Source organism: Eurosta solidaginis, chromosome 5 (assembly GCF_040869045.1).
Source record: "Eurosta solidaginis isolate ZX-2024a chromosome 5, ASM4086904v1, whole genome shotgun sequence".
NCBI classification, from domain to species: domain Eukaryota; kingdom Metazoa; phylum Arthropoda; class Insecta; order Diptera; family Tephritidae; genus Eurosta; species Eurosta solidaginis.
In genome coordinates this window covers 2709080-2733731 of record NC_090323.1, presented here as the reverse complement: position 1 = coordinate 2733731, position 24652 = coordinate 2709080, and the positions used below count along the sequence as shown (strand labels likewise).

Below are 24652 nucleotides of genomic sequence, written 5' to 3'. Positions count from 1 at the left end.
ACCTTATTGTATGGGAAAAACTTTGATTAAAAAAATGTTTACTTATGTGCTTACATATCGTCAATGCTGAAAAAACAGTACTAGGTAGAAAAGTTTTCACGAAATGTATGCCATATTAGCTCCAACTGCTTTTAGGGCAGAGATTATATTCCAATTCCAGTATGATATATACCTAACCATTTTCCTACAATTTAGCATATACTGAATTTTAAGTGCTGATTCCAAAGCTTTTAAAGGTGAAACTAAATTTGAGGGTATTGACTTTCCACTGCGAAGGCGCGACACTGTTTTTAAATTTTTTTAGGTTTTTTGATGTTAAATAAAAAATGCAAGGCGCGATAACTTCCGAAGAGATTTTAGGCCGTGCTTCTGCGTCGTGCTCCCTTTTAGATTTTCCTAAAAATTGACGGGCTGGGACCTACATATTTGATGCCGACTCTGAACGGCATCTGTAAGGCAAATGAGTCTTCACTGAGAGGCCTTTCATGGCAGAAATACACTCGAAGTGTTTCACTGTCGAGAGGCGACCCCGCTTAGGGGAAATTTCTTGCCTGGGCTTGATCCCAGGATCTCCGGTGTGGTAGGCGGAGCACGCTACTACAACATCACGGCGGCCGCAATTGATGTTACGAGTTCCGAAATATATATATACCTGGGATCCTCGATATGAAAGGCTATACTATTACTGCAGTGTGAAAAAAATATCTTATTAACATCATTCTTCCTGATAACTATCTAAACTTTATGAGCTTTAAATGTTTATTAGCAAAATTTTATCAGCTACGCTTAAAAGCAAGTAGGTAAATAAAATTATCAACAGGAAAAATGTTCTAGAATAAAATAATAGCTAATTTAGTTATACTACAAAAATATTTCATTAGGGCAAAAAGCTGGGTTTATGTACATACATTTGTATGTAAGCACATTTACAGCTGCGAACATTAAAATAGCAGTAGCAATTTTTAGTAAGTTTCGCTAAACAAATTACTCTTGGGAAAAATTTAAACAACGTGACATCGGGACGGGTAAGGGCAGCTATTTTGATTATATTTCCTTTTCTCCCGCGAATGGGATTCGAACCCGCTCTCCTGCTTTGTTTGAACTGTTACAAACACATTCAGCCAAGCCATGAAGCTTGAACCCAGGATCTTCGGTGTGATAGGCGGAGCATGCTACCACCACCACACCACGGCGTCTGTGAATTTCTGCCATGAAAAGCTACTCAGTGAAAACTCATCTGCCTTGCCGTTCAGAGTCGACATCAAACATATATGTAGGTCCCGTTCAGCCAATTTGTATGAACAACTAATGAAGAAGCACGTCGGAAGTTAGAAGAGAAGCTCGGTCTGAAACCTCTTCGGAAGCTATCGCGCTTTGCCTTTTTTTCGTTTATAAGATGAACTTTGTAAGGCTCTAATTTATTGGGCCACAAAACTGCATCCTCAAAAAAATTCAGAAAACTTTAAATAAAAAATTCAAACTTTTGTAAAGTATTTACGAAATTTAGATATTTTCGAAATCGCATTTGAGATTGTTTGCAAAGTTTAATTACAAAATTTATAATTTTTTTTTTCTTATATTATCGAAAACAAAAAAGAAAACAAATTTATATGTCGAAATGTGATTAAAAAAATTGCTGTTGCCATTTTCCTGTTCGCAACTGTATATAGCATAAACAATACAGTGTACTACATAGAAAAACCAAAGTGTTGCACTTCGTATTAGAATTCGCCTATTTCAAAAATGGGTAATAAATTCAGTTTATTGGATTTTAATGAACCAACGAAAGCTATTTCTTTATTATTGGTGTCATTATAATAATCAAGGCGGAATCAAACAAGATGGCAGCACGGCTGCATACATACAAACATTAATAAAAATTCGATATACTTTTCTTTTATAATTCGACCGGACTGCGCCGGAAGTTGAAGTGTCGAATCATATTAAAAAAGTACCAATCAGCTGATTTCCTGCCGTCGCTTGTACGGTTCCGCCAAAGTAATAATGTTAGCTGTAGTCAGTTTGTTTTAATACTTTTCTAAACTTTCTTAAAATCGTATTTGAGAAAGGTCCCTTGTGGAATGCTGGTGCAACAAGCAAATCATATTTGAAAGCTCATATGCATTTTATCTATGTCAGTTTACGACATGCAAGGTTAGGTTAGGTTGAACTGGCCGGTTAATAAAGACCTCACTTATACTAAATGTGTCCATAATGTTACCAGAATTTGTTTGACGACCATACGGAAGAACCCCAATCAGGTGCCAGGATATATGTTATAAAATAAATCCGTCCTCTTGGCAAATACTAGCAGTTTTCTATGACCCAGCTTAATTGCTGCCTCGAGATCTGGCAACTCGTGCTCAACCGTTTCTTCCTGCAGCTCACACTTCCTGCGACATGCAACATTTTTTCTTAAAAAGGAATGGAAACTTTACATTCATTGTTTTACTGTTCTATATAAACATATTAACTTTTCCTATGCAGAACACTGTTTTAGAGACTATAACAAATATTGATGATGAATAATGATAAACAAAACAAAAACAGCAAATACTTATGTACCTATTTGCTCTTTAGCCCGCCCACAACTCAGACCTCCAACCATTCATATTTTCAGTTTTGCGCTGTTGGTAAATTCAAAGAATATTGTGCTATATTTTTGTTTACGTGTACATTAAATTCGTGCAATTTTTTACTACTTGTTTTTATTCAATTATTTACATATCTATTGTTTTTGGTTTCATTAGAGCGAAGGTACTCAATACCATTCTACTGTTTCAGCCACACATTTCAATGTTTAGTTTAGTCGACGTTGAGAGTTGATAATGAAATGTTCATTGTATTTGAAAACAAAAAGTTGAGCGCACATTGTAGTGAGAAATTCGAGTGAAAATAAAAAAAATTAAGACTTAACTACTTATAAAGAATTTCTATATAAACTATTGACCTCTAACTATTCTGGTTAATTTGAAAGAGTTTGTGAGCCAACACACATTACTGCTGTCGAAAAATTAACACCAAAATCCTAGTGTGAAATAAAATTCAAAAAGTGATCTAATCTACCAATATTGTGAGTTAAATAATGAAATTATAATAAATCCATAGCTATTAGTATGGGTCGATTTGTATGGACGAAAGTTAACCGATATCGCGCCATCGATTTTTCGATCAGGAAAAAAAGGTTCCACTACGCATACCCAAAAAAAATAATTTTCGAGCCTGCGAAATTTCATTTTTTTTTACTTTTTTCGACTTTAATTTTTAAGTTTTTTCATGACCTAATAAAAAAATGTCATATTTTTTTCAAAAAACTGTTATCGCCAACGTTTTTAGCGGACATTTTTGGGTCGGACAGGGTATACATGAAAATTTTACAATCAAATTAAAATTTTTTTAGTAGGTCACGAAAAAAGCTTAAAAATCAAGGTCGAAAAAAGGTCAAACAAAATGAAATTTTGCAGGCTCGAAATTTATTTTTTTTGGGTATGCGTAGTGGAACCTTTTTTTCCTGAGTCCAAATCCTATCGAAAAATCGATAGCGCAATATTGGTTAATAAATCGACCCAGTCTAATACCAATACGTTTTAACCATAAGTAAAAACTATACAAACATACATAAATATTTTGTTGTAAAAGATTGAGTGCTTGTCTGTTAAACATTGTGTAGTGTGCGGATTTTACAAGAAAACCTGAAAAGCAATATTGGAGTGCTCCTTCTTCTCCCTTGTATATGTCGAACAAAAAATGTTCACTGCTATTTTTTTGTTCGGTGCTGTAGAAAGTATATGTAGTATGCATATTTGGGTGATCTTTATAAATAAATGAAACAGTTTTTTCAATCTCAACTCTTTAAATGAAAGAAGCAAAATCAAAAATATAACAAATAAATTTTGCACCCGGGATTCAAGGGGTTGATAAGCGCAATTTATAGCTTCCGCAACCCATTTGTCAGCCTCACCTACGCGAGGCGAGTCCTGTTACAAATATGCATGTACCCATATTTAGCAGGCGAGGCTCTGGGGAGACCAAGTTGCTCATAGAACTAGGTGGTGGGGCGATATGGCTTAGAGGGTTCAATCTGGTCATATTAATCGTTCCCGAGATGGTCCGGCTAGTGCTTAGACTTAATGGTGCTTGTTGCCGGAATGTACCGGATCTATATCCGGCAAAGGACCATCAACATCCTTATCGCTACAACAACAACAACCCGGCTGGAGACAATTCAGTGGTCTCGGACTGTTCAAAGTTAATCGTATGGAAAAATTGTATCTGTTTTAGAGTTCGAACACCGGAACTAATGAACTTCGCGTTTCTATCACGTTTATAAGTTTTATCTGATCAAAGAAATAGTGAAACTTATAAAACAAACCACTATTGGTATATTATTGGAAAAAAAACTTTGGTATTGCACAATTTTTTTGTACAGTTAAGTAAAAAAATAGTAATAAAAAAATCAAATAAATGTAAGGCACTATAACCTCCGAAGGGACCTAAGGCCGAGCTTCTCTTCCTATTTGCGTCGTGCCCCTCTTGCTTTTCCCTACAAATTGGCCGGACGGGATCTATATGTTTTATGCCGACTCCGAACGGCATCTGCAAGGCAGATGAGATTTAACTGAGAGCTTTTCATGGCAGAAATATACACGGAGTGCTTGCCAAACACTGCCGAGGGGCGACTTAGCTTAGAAAAATTTTCTTCTAATTGAAAAAACTTGTTTCTAAAATTTTGATGTTGGTTTGCCCGGGGTGTGAACCAAGGGCATACGGTGTGGTAGGCGGAGCACGCTATCATCACACCACGGTGGCCGCCGAAATAGTAAAGTAGTAGTAGTAATAAAAATAGTAATAGTTAGGCATAATTACAACTCTGAAGTGTTTATCGTGGGCTTTCCAATTTCTTATTACAGATACCTACTTTTCTCTAAAATTCCTATTATGTCAGAAATATACAGGACTGCCAAAACAGCACTGTATAACACTAAGATATACAGTTATGTTTACCTCGACAAATAAGAGGGCATAACCACATTTCTTTGATCAAATTTGTATGCCTCTAAGCCGGGCTCTCCATGTACGGCTAATTCTGAGCCGTCGTTTGTTTAAAATACCACCGAAAGATTTCTGCGCAAAAGTCAAAATATTTAACAACAGATAAAAACGATTTTTGAAAAAGGGATATTTTTTTTAATATTCTGAAATGGGGACAGTATGATCTCCCACGAAGCTGTCATATACAAACTATTGATCGCATGTAAAACTATTTAAAAAAAAAAAATTCTAATATGCATTAGGTTCAGGTACCACAAGCACCTGCTAAGATAGTGCCTTACCATTATTTTGAAAAAGATTTTATGTATAAGTATATAGATACATAAGTACCGTAACATATATATGTATGTAGGTATTTACAGAGTCAGACTTCATTCTATGCCTAATCAGTTCAATTTTGTCATACAACATTACTGCGCTTGTAGTGTAAGGCTTATCAGCAATAATTAGCGGGAACTCGACATAACAAAAAATTGCGGAGTCCTCCATAGTTAGGCAAAACCTATGTATTTGCACAAACTAAAAAAAATTAAAACACTGCAAATGTGGGTTATACAGTTACTCAACAAAATAAGTATACACTTCGTTTGTGCTGAAAAAAACTCAAATGCAGTGCCTCACAGCTTAATTGATAATTTTCATTTAAAATATCGCAAATTCCCTAAAAGAAACCACATTCAAAAAAATTTCAAAAGTTATTCAAAGGTAAGGAGAATTAATCAAAATTTCAAAAATGACCATCAAAATTTAAAATTTTTTTTTTTTCAGAATTTCTAGAAACATTTTGAGTATGCATTTTTGTAGCCCAATAAATTTTAGTATAATAATGTGCAAGTTAGAAATAGCTCAAAATTTTTTCTGAATTTTCAGAATTTTTTTCGTCGAGGGTGTTGAGCAATTTCTTCCATATATCGCATGAACAAAAATGCATTTTGTATGTGGGAAATTGCTCAACACCCTCGCCGAAAAAAATTCTGAAAATTCAGAAAAAATTTTGAGCTGTTTCTAACTTGCACATTATTATACTAAAATTTACTGGGCTACAAAAATGCATACTCAAAATTTTTCTAGAAATTCTGAAAAAAAAAATTTTTTAATTTTGATGGTCATTTTTGAAATTTTGATTAATTCTCCTTACCTTTGAATAACCTATGATATTTTTTTGAATTTGCGATATTTTAAATGAAAATTATCAATTAAGCTGTGAGCCACTGCATTTGAGTTTTTTTTTCAGCATAAACCAAGTGTGTACTGATTTTGATGAGTAACTATAACTTATAGTAGTTAACTTTAAGATTTCTCAGAGGATTCTTTATAATATTTAACATTAATCTCATTTATATTATTTTCTCAGAACACTTGGAGTTTGGAAATATGCATGGATTAGGAACATCTCAAGTCTTTCTGCTTCTTTCGCTATTGATTTATACTTTCTTTGCTCCAATTGGTTCTGCAGCTGCGATAAATCAACTTACGAGTAATGGCGTTAGTAAAACTGTAGTAGGAGATGTGACCGTTTATATTGATCAGTGTAAGTAAAACATGGTTACAAGAAACATTTACAATTAATTTAAGTTCGACTTTTTAACTTCTTTTAGCATCCTTCCAATGTGATCGCATATTTTGTCCCCCCGATACTGATAGATGTCAAGTAACAAAATTCAAGGCGATTGAGAATGCAACAGAACTCATAAGGGATAATTTATGTTTGGCTGCAAATAACTCGGCGCTAATTAGTGAACGTTTTATTGATAATATTGCAGCTAATGAATATGACGATTTAAATTTGATTGTTTCGAGTACCGGATCGTCTGTTATTACAAATAGCGGTAATGGTAGACAATTAACGCCTGAGGAAGCTGAAGAACTGAACAAAAGAATTGCCGAGAATATTCAGAGAACTCAAGAAACATTGAGAATGAACTTGGAGAAAGCCCGTGAAGCTATAAATAAGGCGTTTAGCAGTTTTGGAAACTTTGGAAATTTGGGTAACTTCGGAAATTTTGGTGGTGTGAGGTTTTGGTAAATAATTACGTTTTACTTTTTGCCCAAACACAACATCAATGTACATATGTATGTATATTTCTACCAGAATTCAGAAAAATAAATAAATAAAACTTTTAATGTTAGTTTTTTATAAATAATAAACTAATAAAGCTCAAGGCCTTAGGGCAGCTTGAGTGCAGGCTATATGGCCATGGCAGTATAGCGTCAACTAACAAAGTGCGAACACACTTCGAGCCATAATATTGTAGGAGGGCTGGCGCAAAACATGCATATACGGTCGCTGAGTTGGCAAGAGAGAGCGCAGCACTCGATAAGTCTACGGTAGTCGTCCCACTCTGCTTGGGAGAATTCAAAAGGAGACACAAGTTGCGTATGATCCATTAAAGAAAAGTCGTGGGTAGATGTACCGGTTGCAAATTTCTAAGACAGTGTGCAAATCATACAATATTAGACTTACATTACTCATATATCTATAAAGAGAAGGCCTAAGGTTCCTAACGACTCTGGCGTAGCATGCTTATAAATTAGGCCTCAACAGTAACAGCAAGTGTTGAGCACGTTCTGTGTTCGTGTTCCGCGCTCGCAAGGGATGACAAAGTTTTTAGATCTCGTGGGAGCAATTAAGCCAGGTCCTAGAACAACTCTAGCATTTATCAAGAGAACTAAGTTATTTTTTATAATTTAAATCTTCTTACCTAATTTAGGTTGTTCCGTTTGGTCGTCACTATGGCCAAACAGTTCAACCTGATCTACACTGGATTTGCTTAATTGGAAACATATGAGCTTGGTAAGCAATCTAACAATTATGAAACAAAGCGATTTCTACCATAGTCTGACTGCAGTTTTGCTGTACAAACATATAACCGCTGTCTTAGACTTTTCGTTGGTTCCTTGTGATATCACATTCCTTCGCTGTACTGCTGGATTGCAAATGTTTAGCGAATCGCTGCGTGGCAAAGACAAAGTTACGGATAAGGCAAACATTAATCATGGATATTTTCTGCGCAGAATGAAACACGTCCCGACCGAAGCCCTAGCAAACACTGAACCACTGAGAGTTAGATGACTGGATGATCCCATCACGCCATCGCCCATATACATAGCTAACACTACCAGAACTAAGCAGGTTATAAAGACACCGATGAGCTCCTTCCGAAGGGGTTTGGGAGTTTATCGATGTTGGGGGTCCTTTGTCAGACGTTAATTCGCTATTCCGGAAATTAGCACTATTAAGGTACTAGCCGACCATCGCGGAAAGGACTTGATATAACCACGTTGAACCTTCTAGATCATCCAAGTCTTTCCTTCCTTGAGATTGTCAGAGCGTCGCCTATTAAATAAATAGGATTCACCATGGGTAGGTGATTTTGACAATTGGAATGGATGAGCAATAGACTGCGCTGGCAAGCCCTCGAAAGCGTTGCGAATACCACCAATCGGACTGTTATTGCACAGTGCCTTGCTAACACTCCAAATACGATGGATAAATGAGATTTAGTATACCCAATCATTTCCACCGAGTTAAACAAAAAAAAATATATATATGTAAGGCGCGATAACCTCCGAAGAGGTCTAAGGCCGAGCTTCTCTTCCAATTTGCGTCGTGTTCCTCATGATTTTCCCTACAAAGGTGCTGTCAACCCATCTCTGAACTGACTCCTCCAGAGACATAGAGCAAGTTTCCAGCGAAATCCTAGTCTTTACTGGCAGCGGCACTCACCTCAAAAGTGCCTTCTCTGGCTCACATAATTCTTATGAAAAATTTGTTCGAAGCCACTGCTGAGGAGTTCAGGTAATCCTTGATATCCCTTGATTCAAGGAGGCAGAGCTTATTGCTTCCTTAACAATTGACGCAGCGAAACCCATTCTCCAATGCGGTTAGCTCCGCCTGGAAGAAGCTGCAATGTACGGGCAGTTTAACAATCTCCCCCAACCCTCCCGTCTACTCTAGATCCCTCTATGTGCAGGATATTTACCTACTTGTTTAAAGGGCATAGAATATTCCCGCAGTAAGGCCTCTGTGTCATTAGAGGCAACTTAAATCTATAAAATGCGAAAGGTGCAAGGGAGCGTTCCAAATTCATATCCGGCAAGGGACTGCCCACATTCGCAACTTTCTCCTAAGTTTTAGGGGAGCCCTAAAAACAACTGCATGATATATGTACATGTGGACATGTGGTTATTGCGTTTAAAGTGCCATTTAAATATACTCACTAATATAAATTTATGCAAAATTAGTAGAGGGTATACTAGTTTTTGTTTGTGTCAAATTCAGATTATCGGATTATCACAGAAAAAAAAAAACACTAAAAAAATAACGATAATGCATATATATTACAATCGAAGGAAAATGCTATGCAACTTTACGCTGCTGCTAATCTAAAGAGGTTTAAAATTTGTTTTCTTCGCTGCGTCGCCAATTGAGGCACCCAAAGGAGATCAAGTCTGCCTCCATAGTCACCTGTTATCATTAAACTACTCTTTCTACCATTCGTTGAATATAGCCGAAGTACGTATCAAAATGTCTCACAGAAAATACAATACACTCGCCGTTGTACATTGGTTTTACATCGTGCGCAAGGTTAGTTCATCGTAAACGCCACTTCAATTTCTAGGGCTGATACCGAGCCCAAGTTTTTGAACAAACGCAAGCCGTCCTAAGAAACTTTGCATCTCTAAATTCTGGCAACCAAAATATAATGAAGATAAGACAGCCCATTTTGAATTGAGTTTTTGATTAAGTCGTCCACTTTGACAGATAAGCCGAAATTTGTTGCAAGCATCTCATATTTTTGCTTCGCTTGCGTTATGGGAACTTTGTGGAGCAAGACCTGTTGTTGTTGTTGTTGTAGCGATAAGGACACTCCCCGAAGGACTTGGGGAATGTTATCGATGTTGATGGTCCTTTGGCGGATACAGATCCGGTACGTTCCGGTACCAACGACGATTTGTTATGACCACATGCGACCTTCTAGGCCATACCACCCTCCCACCCCCTAAATCCATGAGGAGTTCGAGGTCGCCAGAGCCTCGGCTGTTAATGAAACAGCATTCGCCATGGATAGGTGAGGTTGACAATTGGGTTGGAGAAACTATATATTGCGCTGGCAACCCCTTGAAAGGTTTGGTATTTTAGTCACCTCTTACGACAGGCATACCTACCGCGGGTAAATTCTAACCGCCTTACCCGCTGGGGGATGGAGCAAGACCTCACGTTAATCAATCATTTAACTCATCTTTATGTAAATCGCGCTTCATTTATGTAAGGTACGTTAAAAAAAAAACCGGTTATCTTCATAGTTTCGGATGCCCATTATCTCTGTATTTTCAGTGGACTCAATTCAAAAATCAAATGAGCTCAAACCGTCTAAACTATTTACCTGATTGGCAGTGTATTTTTACCAGTTATCAATTAGTGATCAGTTATAAACACTTGTTTAATTGTAGACTGTTTTCAGTTAATTAATACCTGAGATCTCCCCTTTCCCATCTCTGAGGCGCAGGCCTATGAAACAGTTGTCTGCCGAGATGACCCGGGTGGTGATAATAGCGCAGGTACAGCATACATTTTCGCTCTAGTGGTACCGCTTGGAGCGAGCAGCAGCGAAAATTCGATATGTCTTTTCGGAAAGCATTGGTGTTGCTCATCAAACGGTGGCATTGGATGTTGCAGAGGGCGGAGATGTGTCTGTGGGCCCAGACCGTAGGACGCCCTAGGGCGTGAGCAGCAGTGAGTTGCCGCAGCAAATAAAGGGGCGGTAGGCATGACTATTGTAAGAAGCAACTAAAATTCACAGACACCAAGATTCGAAGGGTAGAAACAATTGTTATCGAAATAGTCTGGCTTGTACCAGATGGTGCTAGTACCGCAGCATACCAGATTTATATCAGCCAAAGGACTGGAAGTGCCGACGCGGTTACAAAAGCAAGGAGATACAAAAGTTTTGGGCATATATCCAGGGACGTATGTTGGAAATTATCCCAAAAACCCCCATTCGGTGCACCAGTACAAATGTCAAGGCCCTGGGTTGAGATCAGTCTCGCTGCAAAGGGCTTCTCCGAGGATTACAATTGACTCATACGAAACAAACAAAATAAGGCTTACATTAAAATTAAAATTAAAGTCCGAGTTCGGCGAAAACTGTCAACCCAGTAATAAAGTTTTCTGCCTTTCATTATAGTTGGCCCACTTAACTCGGTAACGTGCAAAGCTTTTATTAGCAAGCTTAACAACCACGAAATTCCACTTAATGGAAACATCTACACGTAGAGGAAATTATTGAACCACATATGTACGTTTCGGAAATCTTTATTATTGTTTAAACAATTACATGTTACACGACAAAACAATGGCCACTACATACATAATTGTGTACATATGCAATAATAAAATATGTATATATAAATATACGATCAACTCAAATAAAAGTCATAGTTATTAGGATAAATGTCTGAATATGACAGTCGAAAGAAAGCTAAGGATTCCAAATCTAGAAATTTTCATGGACATTTTTCAGCGAAAATTTATATAGTTTAAGGAAGTACGACGTACTTTGTGTGTATATTGCACTTAGCTTACAAATAAAACAAAAGCAGAATTAACTGAATACAGCCAATATAAAACTTACTACAAAATAGGTATACATAGTTAAATGTAAAGTTAAACTCAATGTTGGCAATGTTTGTTTGCATTTTATGCACAGCTAAAGAAGGTAGGTAGTAAAGTAAATTTCTCATCCCTAACATATGCTCTCTCAATTTTAATTTTACTTCTTAATAATGACTTAAAAATTCAGCAACTTTCCGTTGCCGCACGTAGTTCTTCCAGTAACGATGGCCCCTCTAGTTTACTAACACTTTGTTGATGTCGTATGTTTAACATATTCGAACTTAGAAAATGTTCCAAATCGCTACGCAGGCCATCAACTGTCGTTTCAAGTTTGTGTAAATTTGGCACACATTGATTACTGCGTTGTATAAGATCAATTATGGCGCTAGTCTTTGGACGTTGCGTCGCCAACGCCGACTGTTTGATTAACTGCAAAAAAAGAGCAATGGAATTTGCATTATGGAAATTATTAAGCAATTATTTTTTTTAAGTTTTTCTTTGTGGTACCTTTTTGTAATCATCGATTAAATTGGCTACTTCATGCGCCGATTCATCTTGCTGCATTGTTTCCCCTGCCGAGTCGCGTCTTTGAATAGCTTTACCCGAATCAGAAGCCTCGAATTTTCGACGCTCCATTTCTAGAGCATTTTCGAGTGACTAGAATACATTAAGATAACGGTTGAAGGTTTAGATACCAAAATTAGTAGTTTGTTAGTTTAGTTAGAAATATTACTAATACCTTAATTGTGTTTTGGTTTTGTTCACACTTCAAACGCATTTCTTCCAACTGACGTCTGGTCAATTGCAAGCTGTGTAGTTCTTCCTTAGTTCTACTTTGCTCCATTGTTAAATGTGCGGCTCGCTGTTCTGTAGCACGCAATGATTTTTTTAGCTTTTTAATATTATTTAATAATGTGTGTATATGCAAATCGTAACGCTTCATTTTTCGTCTGTATTCTGCTTCGAGTACTTTTGTAAGTATGCGCATGCGATCATTACTGTCAGCGTCACTAGCGTCTAGGCATACGTTCTCATCACATGGCGTAGAAGAAGATTCAGCGTTGGTGCTGGCCGCACCTGAAGTTATAGGTAAAACTAGAAATTCTGGTGGCAAAATTAGTGCTTCCCTTTTAGTTTTCTTCAATTGTTGCATTTCGTTTTCCATATGTGCCAAACGTTCTGCATAGCTATTACGCTCCGCCTGTATGGTTTCCATTTTTGTTTGGAGAGCACGCAACTGCTTTTGATTTTCCGCTACTTCCTCTGCGTAGTCCTCTTTCAGGCGCCGTTCAAGTCGTTCATTTATGCCTTGCAATTCTTCTATTTTACGTTGTTGTTCTTTACTATTTGATAGCTGGGTGCTGAGTTTTATTTGAAGCTCTTTAACTTGCTGTTGGAATTTTGAAGAATCTGCGTCGCTGCGTGATTCTATATTCTCATTGCAGTCACTAAATATGACCTTTTCTTGTAACCGCCGCAATTCGCAATTTTGCTCTTCAAAAAGTACATTCAACTCATCCAGCTCGGCATGTTTCAATTGCAATTCGGCTCTTGTATTTTCCTCTATGGCTTGCGCAGAGTGCAGTGCCGCAAGAAGCTCTTCCCATTCTTCTTGCGACTCGTTTAATTGCTTAACTTTACTGTTTTGCTGTTCCAGCAGCTTTCTAATCAAACGAATTTTTTCGCTGCGATGCTCTTCTTCGCCGTGCTTGGCAGCCTGTAAACACTGTTCTAACTCTTCAACTTTATTCCTCAAATTTTGAAGTTCTTCGTTCTCCAATGAATGTGGTTCAATTGATCTAGTTTCAAACTCCGCCAATTTGGCTCTGAGGTCTAGAATCACTTGCTGTTGCCTTTCCAGAATGACTTCAATATCGCTTTTAGCTTCCAATATATTTTGTAGTTCCCTTATTAAACGTTCATTCTCAACTTGCAATATTTCCAAACCATCTTCGTATTTCTGCACCCGAGCTTTATGGGCTTGCTCTTGTTCTTTATTGGTTTGTGTATGCTGCTTATCACATTCTAGCAATTTCTGTTGCAAGTTTTGCAGCTCATTGCTTTGTTTTTTAACGAGTTCGTCCAATTCTAAACACTGTAAATTCCTTTCGCTCAACTCCTGCCTTAAATTGTCAACCTCTTGCAAGTTTTGCAGCTCATTGCTTTGTTTTTTAACGAGTTCGTCCAATTCTAAACACTGTAAATTCCTTTCGCTCAACTCCTGCCTTAAATTGTCAAACTCTGTTTCTTTATGCACCGTTGTTAAATTCTGTTCTCTTTTTTCTTTAATTAGACTTTTCTTTTTTAAAATATATTGAATATTGACTGAAGTTTCTTGGAAACCTGGTTCTGTATTGATGTATTCAAGTACTTCCAAAAGCTGTCTTCTTTCTACAGTTAGCTGGCTTTGATCATTTAAATATTCCATCAACTGTTTTTGGCGTTCTGTTAACGCCTCAGTATCCTCTTTTTCTTTATCACCATGCATGCAAAGATCTGAAAATGTTTGAAAGGTGATTGAACATTTAGTAATTTGTGACTTTTGGATCATTTACCTCTGTTCCCTCCTGTTAATGGTGTTTCGTTGCAACTCGCCTTCTGAAATAAATTAATAAATTTTTGGCTTTCTTCAAATGAGCCATATTGTGTAGTCAAATGCTCAAGCTTTGCTTCATTTGTATCTGGAAGCTCAGGGCACAATGTCTGACATATAGCCTGAGCACTATCGCTCCTTCCAAATTCAGTTATGCTGTCTTTAGTGGCATCCAAGAAGCCGCTATCATTATCGACTCCAATAATTTCGCACTCATTTTCAAGAGCTGACTGCTTTTCAAGCTCCCGCAATTTGTTTTGCAATACCTCCTTTTCAATTTTGGATGAATTCAGTTTGCCTTCGAGCTCATTGATTCTTGCGCCCAACTCTTCTGTGTGCATTAAATATCCTCGTAGCTTTCGACGGAGCAGTTCGATTTCTCGTTTATCGTTTTCTGCTTGGAATTTCAGCTTACCCTTCTCTATCTCAAGCAGCTCCAGCTCAAACCGGGTACTTTCGCAGAGCGCACACATAGTCGCGTATTGTTCATGCAGTGCAATCAGCTCCTGCTTGACGTTTCTTAAGTTCATTTGCGCAGAACTTAAGTTTTCTAGGGTATTATCATGTTGTGTTCGTAACTTTTCCAAACCGCGCTGCAGCTCTGTGATTTGTTGAGTCTTTTCTACGTCCGTCGCATGCAGATTTGTCAATTCACATTGCTGTGCTTTTAAAGCGTAATTCATTTGTTCTATTTGGCGTTCTTGTTCGTTATTTTGTGCCTGTATTTCGGTTAATGCTTCCATTTCATTTTGGACTGCTTGTAAAGATTTTTTGAGCGTGGTAATCTCAGCTGTTTTGGTGTTAATGTCTTCATGGTATGACATACTTAAGCGATGCACTTCATCCATATTTGTTTCATATTTCATATCATCATTGAACTTTTGTTGGATGTTACGAATTTCAAATTCTTTCTGCGCTAACATTCTCTGCTGCTCGGCTGATTGTTGTTTTAGTTGTTCAATTTGGATGCGCATTTCAAGCTTTTCTGCGTTTTCTGCAATCAGCGCAGCGTCTTTTATTTGTAGAGTATCTTCTAATGTTTGTCTTTCGACCAGTAGACGCACACATTGAGCAGTCATGTGCGTATTCTCGACTTCAACGCCTGCCAATGTTTCCTGCAATTCCATTACTTTAGCATCTTTTTCCTCATTCAAACGACTTAAATCTTCGAGCAACGCATGCTTTTGTTTTCGCAGTACATTTATTAGCTTTTGTTGGTCATCAATCAACAGCCTCTGCTGTTCCAGTTCGAATGTGTTTCCCATTTCATCAACAGCTTCACTGCCTTCATGTTGCTCTTCAGTTTCAACTAGTTGTTGGAGTGCTACATCTTGCTTTGATTGTAATTCTTTTTCCAATTCACCGCATTTGTCATAGAGACGCATGCATTGGCGTTGTAAACGCTGATTTTCTTGCATATATTTACGTTCTTGAGCATATAGTCGTTCTAGCGCTTCCAACCGTGTACTTTTCTGTGTGCGCAGCTCTTTTTTGTACCATTCCTCTGATTTATTTAGGCGTTCGAGTTCACTGCGTAGCTTCCGTACATCCTGCATTGCAAGGTTCAGTGATTGATCTCGTTCTCTCAGTAGTGTGTGAACATGATGGCAATGGTTATGTAGCTCAGCTTCAAATGGGCATGCAAACTCACTGGACTTAGAACTGTATGAATAGTTTCCAGAATCATTTGCTATGAGAGCAGTTTTAATTTCACTGGTACTCGAGTGTTCGGACACATCTGAATTTGTGCTTTGGCGGGGAGTGGGTGTAGTGCTTTCTCTTGGGGTTGATGATGCCCAAAATTCATGTTGATTACCCATAGACGGTTCTGGCAACTGGGTGCCTTCTACAGAGCTCATCATTGTTTGTCTTTGAGATATCCATGTGTTCGCAGAGTTGTTGAATTGGTTTTAGTTTTGGGCTGCTGAAATCATAATCCGTGAAATATATTTTCGAATAATTTCAGAACCACTCGAAAGATTTACCAACAAAATTTAAATTCACATTTTCGCAAATCGCATAAATATACAATTTTCACTAACCAAATTGTGTTGCAAGTTGTACAATTGGAATATTTTTGTCAATTTTCACGTCCGCAAAATTCTACTTTACTTTTGCAAGGAATTCCCATTTTCCACTTTTTCGAATGCGTCGCTCATAAATTTCACTATAGAAGTCAGCTGAACACTTACGGGCATTGTAAATTTTACCAAGTAGCGCAACTAACAGCTGATCGGTGAAAATTCGCACATTCACACGAACAGTTCTCGACTCAGTTTCAAAACAAAACTTTAGATTATTTAACTCAAATTTTAAAGTGAGATAATCTTTACGAATTTATGTACATAGAATATATAAGGCGTTTTTGTTGTTATTAAAACAGTAGGTTTATTTTTATTAAAGCTTTTATCAATTTTTTTTTTAATTTTCAAAAAACTCCGAACACCATTCCTTCATTTTATGACATTCAACTGCCTAGTCCACTGCCTTCCACTCTATTCGCAACATAACCTCTGTTTAAGTTGCCAAACTATATAGTAAACAATGCTTACGGGTAGACAGAAGAAAACCTTAAAAAATATCGCGCGTTTTGAACCCAGTGTCACGAACCATGGTTCAATTATATGGTTGGCTCATCTCATCAGCTGATTTTATTTATGTCATTGCATGGTCGAAGGGATTGTCAAAAGGAGATGGCAAACTCAAAACGAAACCAACAACAACATTTACTTAACATACAAAACTGCTAAGTTTTGTTTCCAATCCATACCATTCGCACCAACACCAATACACAGATTTTGACAATTTGAACAGACATATTTTGTTGCTTTACAGATGAGCCAACCTGTATATAGTTGAACCATGAAGAAAAACTATCTCGTACTTGTTTCTCTGACTATTTAGATGGCTAGAAATATGTATTACCTTACTAAATCTTGCAATACATATTTTTTGTAGATCGCAAGTCAAATGACTGTCACACTCAGTTCAATTCCTGACTGCGAGTTTCTGCTCCAAGAAATTTTATTGCCTTCTCTTGAAATTACATTTTTTTTTAACTTTTTGTTATCACTAACGCCATTTACGAGTTTTCAGCATCGCGAAACCAACTGTAGCATTGTAAATTTTACCAAGTAGCGCAACTAACAGCTGATCGGTGAAAATTCGCATATTCACACGCACAGTTCTCGACTCAGTTTCAAACAAAAATTTTAGATTATTTAACTCAAATTATAAAGTGAGATAATCCTTACGAATTTATGTCTATAGAAAACATAAGGCGTTTTTGTTGTTATTAAAACAATAGTTTTATTTATATTAAAGCTTTATCATTTTTTTTTTTAACTATGAAAAAACTCCGAACACCATTCCTTCATTATATGACATTCGACTGCCTAGTCCACTGCCTTCCACTCTATTCGCAACATAAACTTGAATTAAGCTGCCAAACTTTATAGTAAACAATGAACAGTAGTCTGCAAAACTTTTCGGGAAAATTTTGGTTTAAAAGCCCTGTCAAGGTTGACACATCTATCAAGGCGAATCTGTATCAGGTGGTGGCAAAGCGAATTCAATCAATTCGCCGTGCAGATGAATGTCAAATCAAAAGAAAATTTTCATAGATTTCGATTAACTGACATTTTGTTGTACAAGGCTTTGTATGGAAAATTATCAAGAAGAAGCAATCAGCTGATGGGATAACACCACCTATAATGAATTCGCCTTGTACAAGGATTTGTAGGGAAAATTATCAAGAAGAAGCAATCAGCTGATGGGATAACACCATCCGTAATGAATTCGCCTTGGGTGTTGCGAATTGATTGAATTCGCTTTGCCACCACCTGGTATAGATTCGCCTTGTATCTATATCCGTATAAAACAGATTATCCAACCAGCCTTATGGAAAGCAATGTTGTAAGCATGGTACAATTACCAGGTAAAAGCATCAGAGTTGCATTTTGCATGTTTTTTCATTCGAAGGTGGTCATAAAATGTCAAACTTTGTTTATGTTTACATTTTTCGTTTATTTACTTTTGATGTGAAACTTTCTTAATACGCAGTGGTTTTTAAATGTTTTGCAAATTTTTGTAAAGAAAGAAAACAGAATTTACTTGTGTTTTGTGCATATTTAAATATGGGAAAGTGTTGTTTGTGCAATATTAGAAGGGAGAAAGCGGGTGTGAAGCTTTTCACAGTCCCGCAAGATCCAAGGAAGAGAAAAAATTGGGAAAAGGCTTGTGGCGTTAAGTTTCCGCAAAACGGCTTCATTTGCTCGCTCCATTTTCAAGCCTCTGACCTAATTGTGGGAGCGCAAAGAGTAAATTTGATGCCCAACTCCACTCCGTCGCTATATTTACCGGCTTTTATGTAAGTATTCAGTTTCCCGATTGGTGCAAGATAAAAAAAGAAATATAATTTTATTTATGACTTAGGAGTACTAATCAAGAGTTTGTTAAAAACGAAAGTTGTCTCGTCGTCCCCAACCGTAATTCCTACGGTGATCTACCAAAATTTCGGACAATACTTTCGCCGCTACAAAGTGAACCTTTCATCTCTAATATGAAAGAAAAGTAAGATAATATATGCAAGTTATTTGATAAAGTCCCTTCTACATGTTTGGTTTTTTTTGTTTAAGTGACACGTTTGGAGCGAAAAGCCAATACTTGGCACGGAAAAACTGCAGCACACAAACGGATATACATGATGTTCAACAAATAAGCTGTGAAACCCAGACGCAGTAAGTTCCCGTAGTTTATTCACTTTACATTTTAGTCTTTCTAATACCTCATATAAATTTAATTTATTTAGTGAAATATTACTCCAGTGTGCAATGGAATCAGAAATTACCCGCTTGAGGGTGGAAAATCTTAAGCTACGTGAGGAGAATGAAAAATTGAAAGGAAATATTGCCAACACGGCCATCGTAATGTCTGCCGTGGAGTCTGTTTTTACAGAAGGACAGATGCAGAAGATGTTGCTACGTGGTAAGTGTTTTCCGTTACCTTGTATTGTATTATATATACTAATTGGCATGCGTAGAACTTAGGAGTAAAGTACCATAGCTTTTATTTGTGCATAGAACTTTGGATTGGGCTTAAAACCATTTATGTATTCAACATTACAAATTAAAACAAAATAGTTCCCACCCAGTATTTATTGAAAGTTTTGATTAAAAATATTTAAATATCATACCCCAAGATGATTAAAAACGTTCAAATTTAAAAGCATTTTCTGTTCGAAAATTAACGTATCGTCTAGAGAAAAATGTACCATAAATGTGATTATTCTTGAATAATCATTTATGATTCCTATTTCGAAACGCTTTTTATTCATATTTGATATCATTGTAAAATTGAGCTTTAATAGTTTTAGAGTAATATTTGACTGCTTTTCACAGTCATTTTCTGATCATATTCGTAAATATATTTCAATCGTTTTGGTTGAGATTTTTGAATCATTTTGGAATGCCATTATAATGCATTTATTCTTCATATCTCATTCAAAATAGGATACTACATAATAATCTTATTTCATCAGGGGAAGAAAGCATCCAAAAGTGAGCTATTCGAACCACAGCTAACTCGCAAACAAACTTGACCGATATACACCTGCGACTGCGGGATGTTGAAGCCGTATCCAGGTATGTCAAAATAGTTTCACTTACCTGCGGTTCAAATAGCTCACAACCTATGTATTGTCCAATCATTATGTATTTTCTGGGAAGCTGAAGGAGAGAAATGGTTGGGGAAATCTTCGTTCACAAGCAGCATTACATTATTTTTGTCTTGAATAATGAATATCTTCTGCATAAATAATAAAATTTTTATATATTTTTTTTTAGCTTCATGAAAAAATATGTGTATGCGAAAAAAAAAAGATTTTTAATGAAAAGTAAAATTTCAACAAGTATAAAATTCATTATTCAGTCAACATACATATTCATACAAGATTCAGAAAGCAGAATGAAAAATTATTATAAATTTTTGATCACCTAAAGTAAACACATTTGATTCAAATATGATTCCAAAATGTGATTGAAAAACTATATATACGAAAAACGGCCCTTATCAGGGCTACCACTAACCACCAAAGAGAAAAAATTGCGAATCAATTATACCTACGCAAAACGGCCCTTATCAGGGCCACCAAGAGAAAAATTTGATAGACAATTATGTTTTACATATTACTAGCAGACCCGGCAGACGTTTTTCTGCCCTAAATTTGGCCTATCTGCATACATTTTAATAAGCTTTTTCCGTCTAACTCTGCCCTACCCCTCTACACTTTTTCCTAATCTTTTTATTCACTCCTCCCTCCGTCTTTTTCGCTTTATCTCCATCTTCGACTCATTCTATCTCTTTCTCAGTCTCCTCTCTTTTCTCTTTTCTCAAGTTTTTCTCCTTCTTCTTCATCTCTTATTGCCAGTCCCAGAGGGTGGTATGTATTTTGTTCCAGTTCCATTCCGAGTCTCAGTCCCAGTCCCACTCCGAGTCTCAGTCTCAGTCCCAGTCCTAGTCCTAATCCCAGTCCCAGTCCGTCTCTGGTATACTTCCCGGAAAAAAGCATCGTAAATACTAATATAGGCAAATTTATATACGAAATTTCAGGCAAATAGAATAGAACGTATGTAAATAGGTATGTGGGTATTATTAATTCTTGTCTTTATTTCGGCTTCGCGTGCATATTTATCAGTTCTGCTAGGTTGATGCGACTCCGAATATAACATTGAACTTTAGAGCTCTCAGCAACAGCTTTCATTTGATATCCATAATACACACACATTTTAGGGGTACCCGGGTCCACGTTTTGGCCTATATCTCGAAAGCCTAGTCACCCAGGGGTATGAAAATTATCCTGTACTATAGCACTCATCAACAGCTTTCATTTGATATCCATATTGTATAAACACATTCTAGGGGTACCCGGGTCCACGTTTTGTTCTCAAGACCCTAGGCACGTAGCGAAAAAAAGGTAGACGTTGGCCGATTCTCAGACCTACCCAATACGATCACAAAATTTCATAAGAATCGGTTCAGCCGTTTCGGAGGAGTTAAGCCTCTAAAACCGTGACAGAAGAATTTTATATATTAGATAAATTTACTTTTGGATTATTTATATCCTTATTATTATATTATTAAAATTATGGTTATTTTCAGGGCAATACATAGAAAAAAGGGAATGACAAGAAACCAAAACCGGAGTATAACCGATACGGAAACACTCAAAACCGAACTTTTGCCATAGCAGGTAACGATACCAGATCCGGCCTAAAACCTAAATTGATACAAAAGCCTCCTGGTTGTTAGAGCAAAGACGAATTTAATTTGTTGTGAAAATTTCATATTTCGCAGTTTTTTCAAACATTTTACGAATTAATACATTAAAAATTCTTTCTGTGAAATGAAATTGTGATATTTTAAATTTATTATGAAATCAAAAAGTATGTAAACATATTAATAACAAATATCAACCTAATGTTTACACGGAAATGAGTTTTACACTCAGAAAAACATTTTGTGAGGAAGCTTCGAATTAATTACACAAACAAAAAATAATTGAAAGAAAAACATGCCCTACTACATAGTAAGCTTGCATTTTCATTAATCTTCATACTAGGTACAATTTCATGTTTTCCATCGCATCAGCAATTTTATGGCTTTACACCAGCATTATAATTCCTTTCGTCATGAGCGGTAGGCGTTTCAGTAGTGTTGTCCTCAATTTGCTTTTCCAAATTTGTCATTTCACTGCTTGTATTAGTTGCACTTGGAACTTCTTCAGCCATCTTCACGTTAACCAAAGAACGTTTGGTAGTAGTGCAGTTTGGGGGCCCCACCCTAAAGTTGGGCCAAGATTTTTGAGTGAGGTATCAAAAGACGCGTATTAATCTCGAGAACAATAATCCGAAGGCGGAAAAGAAAAATTGTATATCTGTCCGGAGATATTTGCAGTTGAAGTTGGCGATTTGCATATGGTTGTTGTTCTGTTGTACCCACAAAAAAAAATTGTGCATCACCGTGGCGCTTTTTCGTTATTATCTTTTGAACGGGTAAAAAAAGTTAACTTCCGCTTTCAGATTATTGATCTAGACGTGAATACGCGTCTTTTGATACCTCACTCAAAAAAAAGGACAAATTTTAGGGTGGGGCCTCTAAACTGCACAATTACCGAACGTTTTTTATTATCTTTTTTCCACTATCTTCCTCAACGCGATTTCGCAGCCTTTTTAGGGGTTTTCTTTTACGTTCATGAACTGATTTTGTCTTACTGAAGTCCGTTATAGTGGAATGCTCCTGTAAAACCAAAATGAATATTATCTTTTTTTATTATTTATGCAATTTTGTGTTACAACTCACTTTAAAAGGTCTTTCTTCTTTTGTTTTGCCACCAATTTCACCAGCGCATTTAACAGCACCACATAAACAAACTTTTATCTCATTACCCAACAGATCATCCCAATGATAATTGAAGGTAAGCTCTGTGTCCTACAAAATAAATTTTAAACAATAACTTTTAACACTCTTAATATATATTTGAAGCTAGAGATAAGCGCTCTTACCGCTGGTATATCTTTTATAGCAAAAAGTCCAATGCGATTTAATCCATTTACGGACTACTTTTGTGTCTCACAATTTCGCACAAGTAATTTCTCAATAGGACTTATAAACTTTTTACTTGCTACAGCTAATGTAGTCGGTGAAGGCGATACTGCCTGGTTACGTGTACGTCTCGTAGTCGTTGCATCAGTCAAAATCTCACTATCGCTACCGCCTATATCTGGACTTGTAGTATATATAAGCAATTCGCGGCGCCGTGTACTTCTTTTTTGAAGTCCCCCATCACTTTCGCTACCGTTATATGCAGCACCAGTTCCTGTTGGCGGTGTTGTAAATCCAATATATTTTGGGCTTAAATCCGAATACAATTCGGCCAGTAGGTCACGTTTTCCTTAAAAACCAAAACAAATATCAGAAAGATAACTACAAATTGTTAAGGCAAATAGCCTACATGCAGCACCAAATCAGTACAGGTACATTACCACTACGTATACCACGCTCTTGTCCAGATCCACTCTGTATATAAAGTGCCCAAATACCCTTTGGACCATATAATTTATGGCCAAATATTGACATTAAATCAATGTTAATTGTATTAATTGGAATTTTGCCAACTGCGTGTGCTGCGTCGGTGTGGAAGAATATATTTCGTGAGCGGCAAAGATTCATCTATGGGCAGAAAACCAACATTTACCAGTTAATTTTCTGTTTTAGTTTTCGGTTTGTTGACAAAAATTACAAATGACATTTCTTCTTCCATTACTTTTGACAACAAAAATTGAAAGACCGATTGACAGTTTATGTTCCAGCGGCAACAACAAAATACACGGGAGGGTTGCATTTTTGCTAATGCTTCTACCTGGTAATTGTACCATGGTGTAAGTCAATGGTGCCATGCCATAACGCCCTAGCCATACCATATCAACCAATTGGTTTTTGGTTTTTTGCCATATCCATAACCGATAAATGTTTCATTTAGTAAATTCCCTTTCTGGATATTTTATTTTTTGTATTGTATACATTTTGACTAAGTGACTTATTATTTGTGAAATTGATTCTTAATATTTTGTATTTTCTTTTTTCTTATGAAATTGTCACATATTTTGGGTTAAGGCGCCAATAATCGATGCCAATTGATATGAATAAATAAAAATATGGTTATCCGTATAAAACAGCTGATCTCACCATTATTGTGGAAAGCGATGTTGTTAGTCAATGGTGCCATACCATAACGCCCTAGCCATTACCATACCATATGGCTTTTCCGTATTTAGCTCAGAACCACTAATCCGAAAGCGGAAATTTAAAATTTTACTTTTCTTCCGAGATATTTCCAAACAAAATTGAAAATTTTCATACCGTTGTTGTAATTTTGATGATTTGGGCTCCCACAAAACAATAAATGTGAACAAAGGTGTTTTACGGGGCTTAGTTTTGAACGCCAAACCGATTTTGAACCCACCAAGAGTAATATTTTATAAGCGCGGCTGAAGGCAACTAATGTAGAAAGATGTTCTGTGCAAACCTACTACGGATACCACCCCCTGTTTCGGAACACTCCGATGGCATTTTTCGGTTTTTGTTAATATCTTTTGAACGAGTTACATTTTTTATTTTCCGGCTTCGGATTATTGTTATCGAGATTAATACGTGTCTTTTGACACCTCTCCCTATCTTTTTGGAAGAGTTTTAGCAGTTGGAAGCTAAAGTAAAGAATTGCCAAACTATCTTATGAGATTTCTCCGATTGATATCCTTATCTACTCTCATCTTTCTCCTCTCAATAGTCAGAGAAGCTAGTACGGGAAAAACCTCTTTAAGTTTCTGGTTGTT

The 24652-nt window shown here is 36.7% G+C and overlaps 4 protein-coding genes across 6 annotated transcripts; 2 read left to right on the top strand and 2 right to left on the bottom strand.

Annotated features, from left to right (window-relative positions):
* Positions 1-2795: 2795 nt before the first annotated feature.
* On the top strand, positions 2796-7176 carry LOC137254038 (uncharacterized). Its single transcript, XM_067791715.1, has 3 exons — positions 2796-3073; positions 6407-6583; positions 6651-7176. The coding sequence occupies exons 2-3, from the start codon at positions 6427-6429 to the stop codon at positions 7076-7078; spliced, it is 585 nt and encodes a 194-aa protein (XP_067647816.1). The 5' UTR covers positions 2796-3073; positions 6407-6426; the 3' UTR covers positions 7079-7176.
* A 4176-nt stretch (positions 7177-11352) lies between these two features.
* Positions 11353-16462, bottom strand: LOC137253750 (putative leucine-rich repeat-containing protein DDB_G0290503). The gene is made up of 4 exons (XM_067791176.1): positions 14224-16462; positions 12408-14164; positions 12176-12325; positions 11353-12097 (listed from the first exon to the last, which is right to left on the bottom strand). The coding sequence occupies exons 1-4, from the start codon at positions 16121-16123 to the stop codon at positions 11852-11854; spliced, it is 4053 nt and encodes a 1350-aa protein (XP_067647277.1). The 5' UTR covers positions 16124-16462; the 3' UTR covers positions 11353-11851.
* Positions 16463-18324: 1862 nt separating this feature from the next.
* On the top strand, positions 18325-21663 carry LOC137252413 (uncharacterized). The gene is made up of 5 exons (XM_067788054.1): positions 18325-18630; positions 18696-18833; positions 18899-19000; positions 19072-19247; positions 21420-21663. The coding sequence occupies exons 1-5, from the start codon at positions 18398-18400 to the stop codon at positions 21443-21445; spliced, it is 675 nt and encodes a 224-aa protein (XP_067644155.1). The 5' UTR covers positions 18325-18397; the 3' UTR covers positions 21446-21663.
* Positions 21664-21750: 87 nt separating this feature from the next.
* LOC137251722 (uncharacterized) lies at positions 21751-23577 on the bottom strand. 3 transcript variants are annotated; one of them, XM_067786513.1, is made up of 5 exons: positions 23515-23577; positions 23303-23443; positions 22823-23211; positions 22620-22748; positions 21751-22556 (listed from the first exon to the last, which is right to left on the bottom strand). In XM_067786513.1, the coding sequence occupies exons 2-3, from the start codon at positions 23394-23396 to the stop codon at positions 22877-22879; spliced, it is 429 nt and encodes a 142-aa protein (XP_067642614.1). In that variant the 5' UTR covers positions 23397-23443; positions 23515-23577; the 3' UTR covers positions 21751-22556; positions 22620-22748; positions 22823-22876. The 3 variants fall into 3 exon arrangements, 2 of the variants coding, with proteins under 2 accessions (XP_067642614.1, XP_067642613.1); XR_010953322.1 differs by lacking the exon at positions 23515-23577 and having other exon boundaries at positions 23272-23473; XM_067786512.1 differs by lacking the exon at positions 23515-23577 and having other exon boundaries at positions 23303-23502.
* Positions 23578-24652: the final 1075 nt, after the last annotated feature.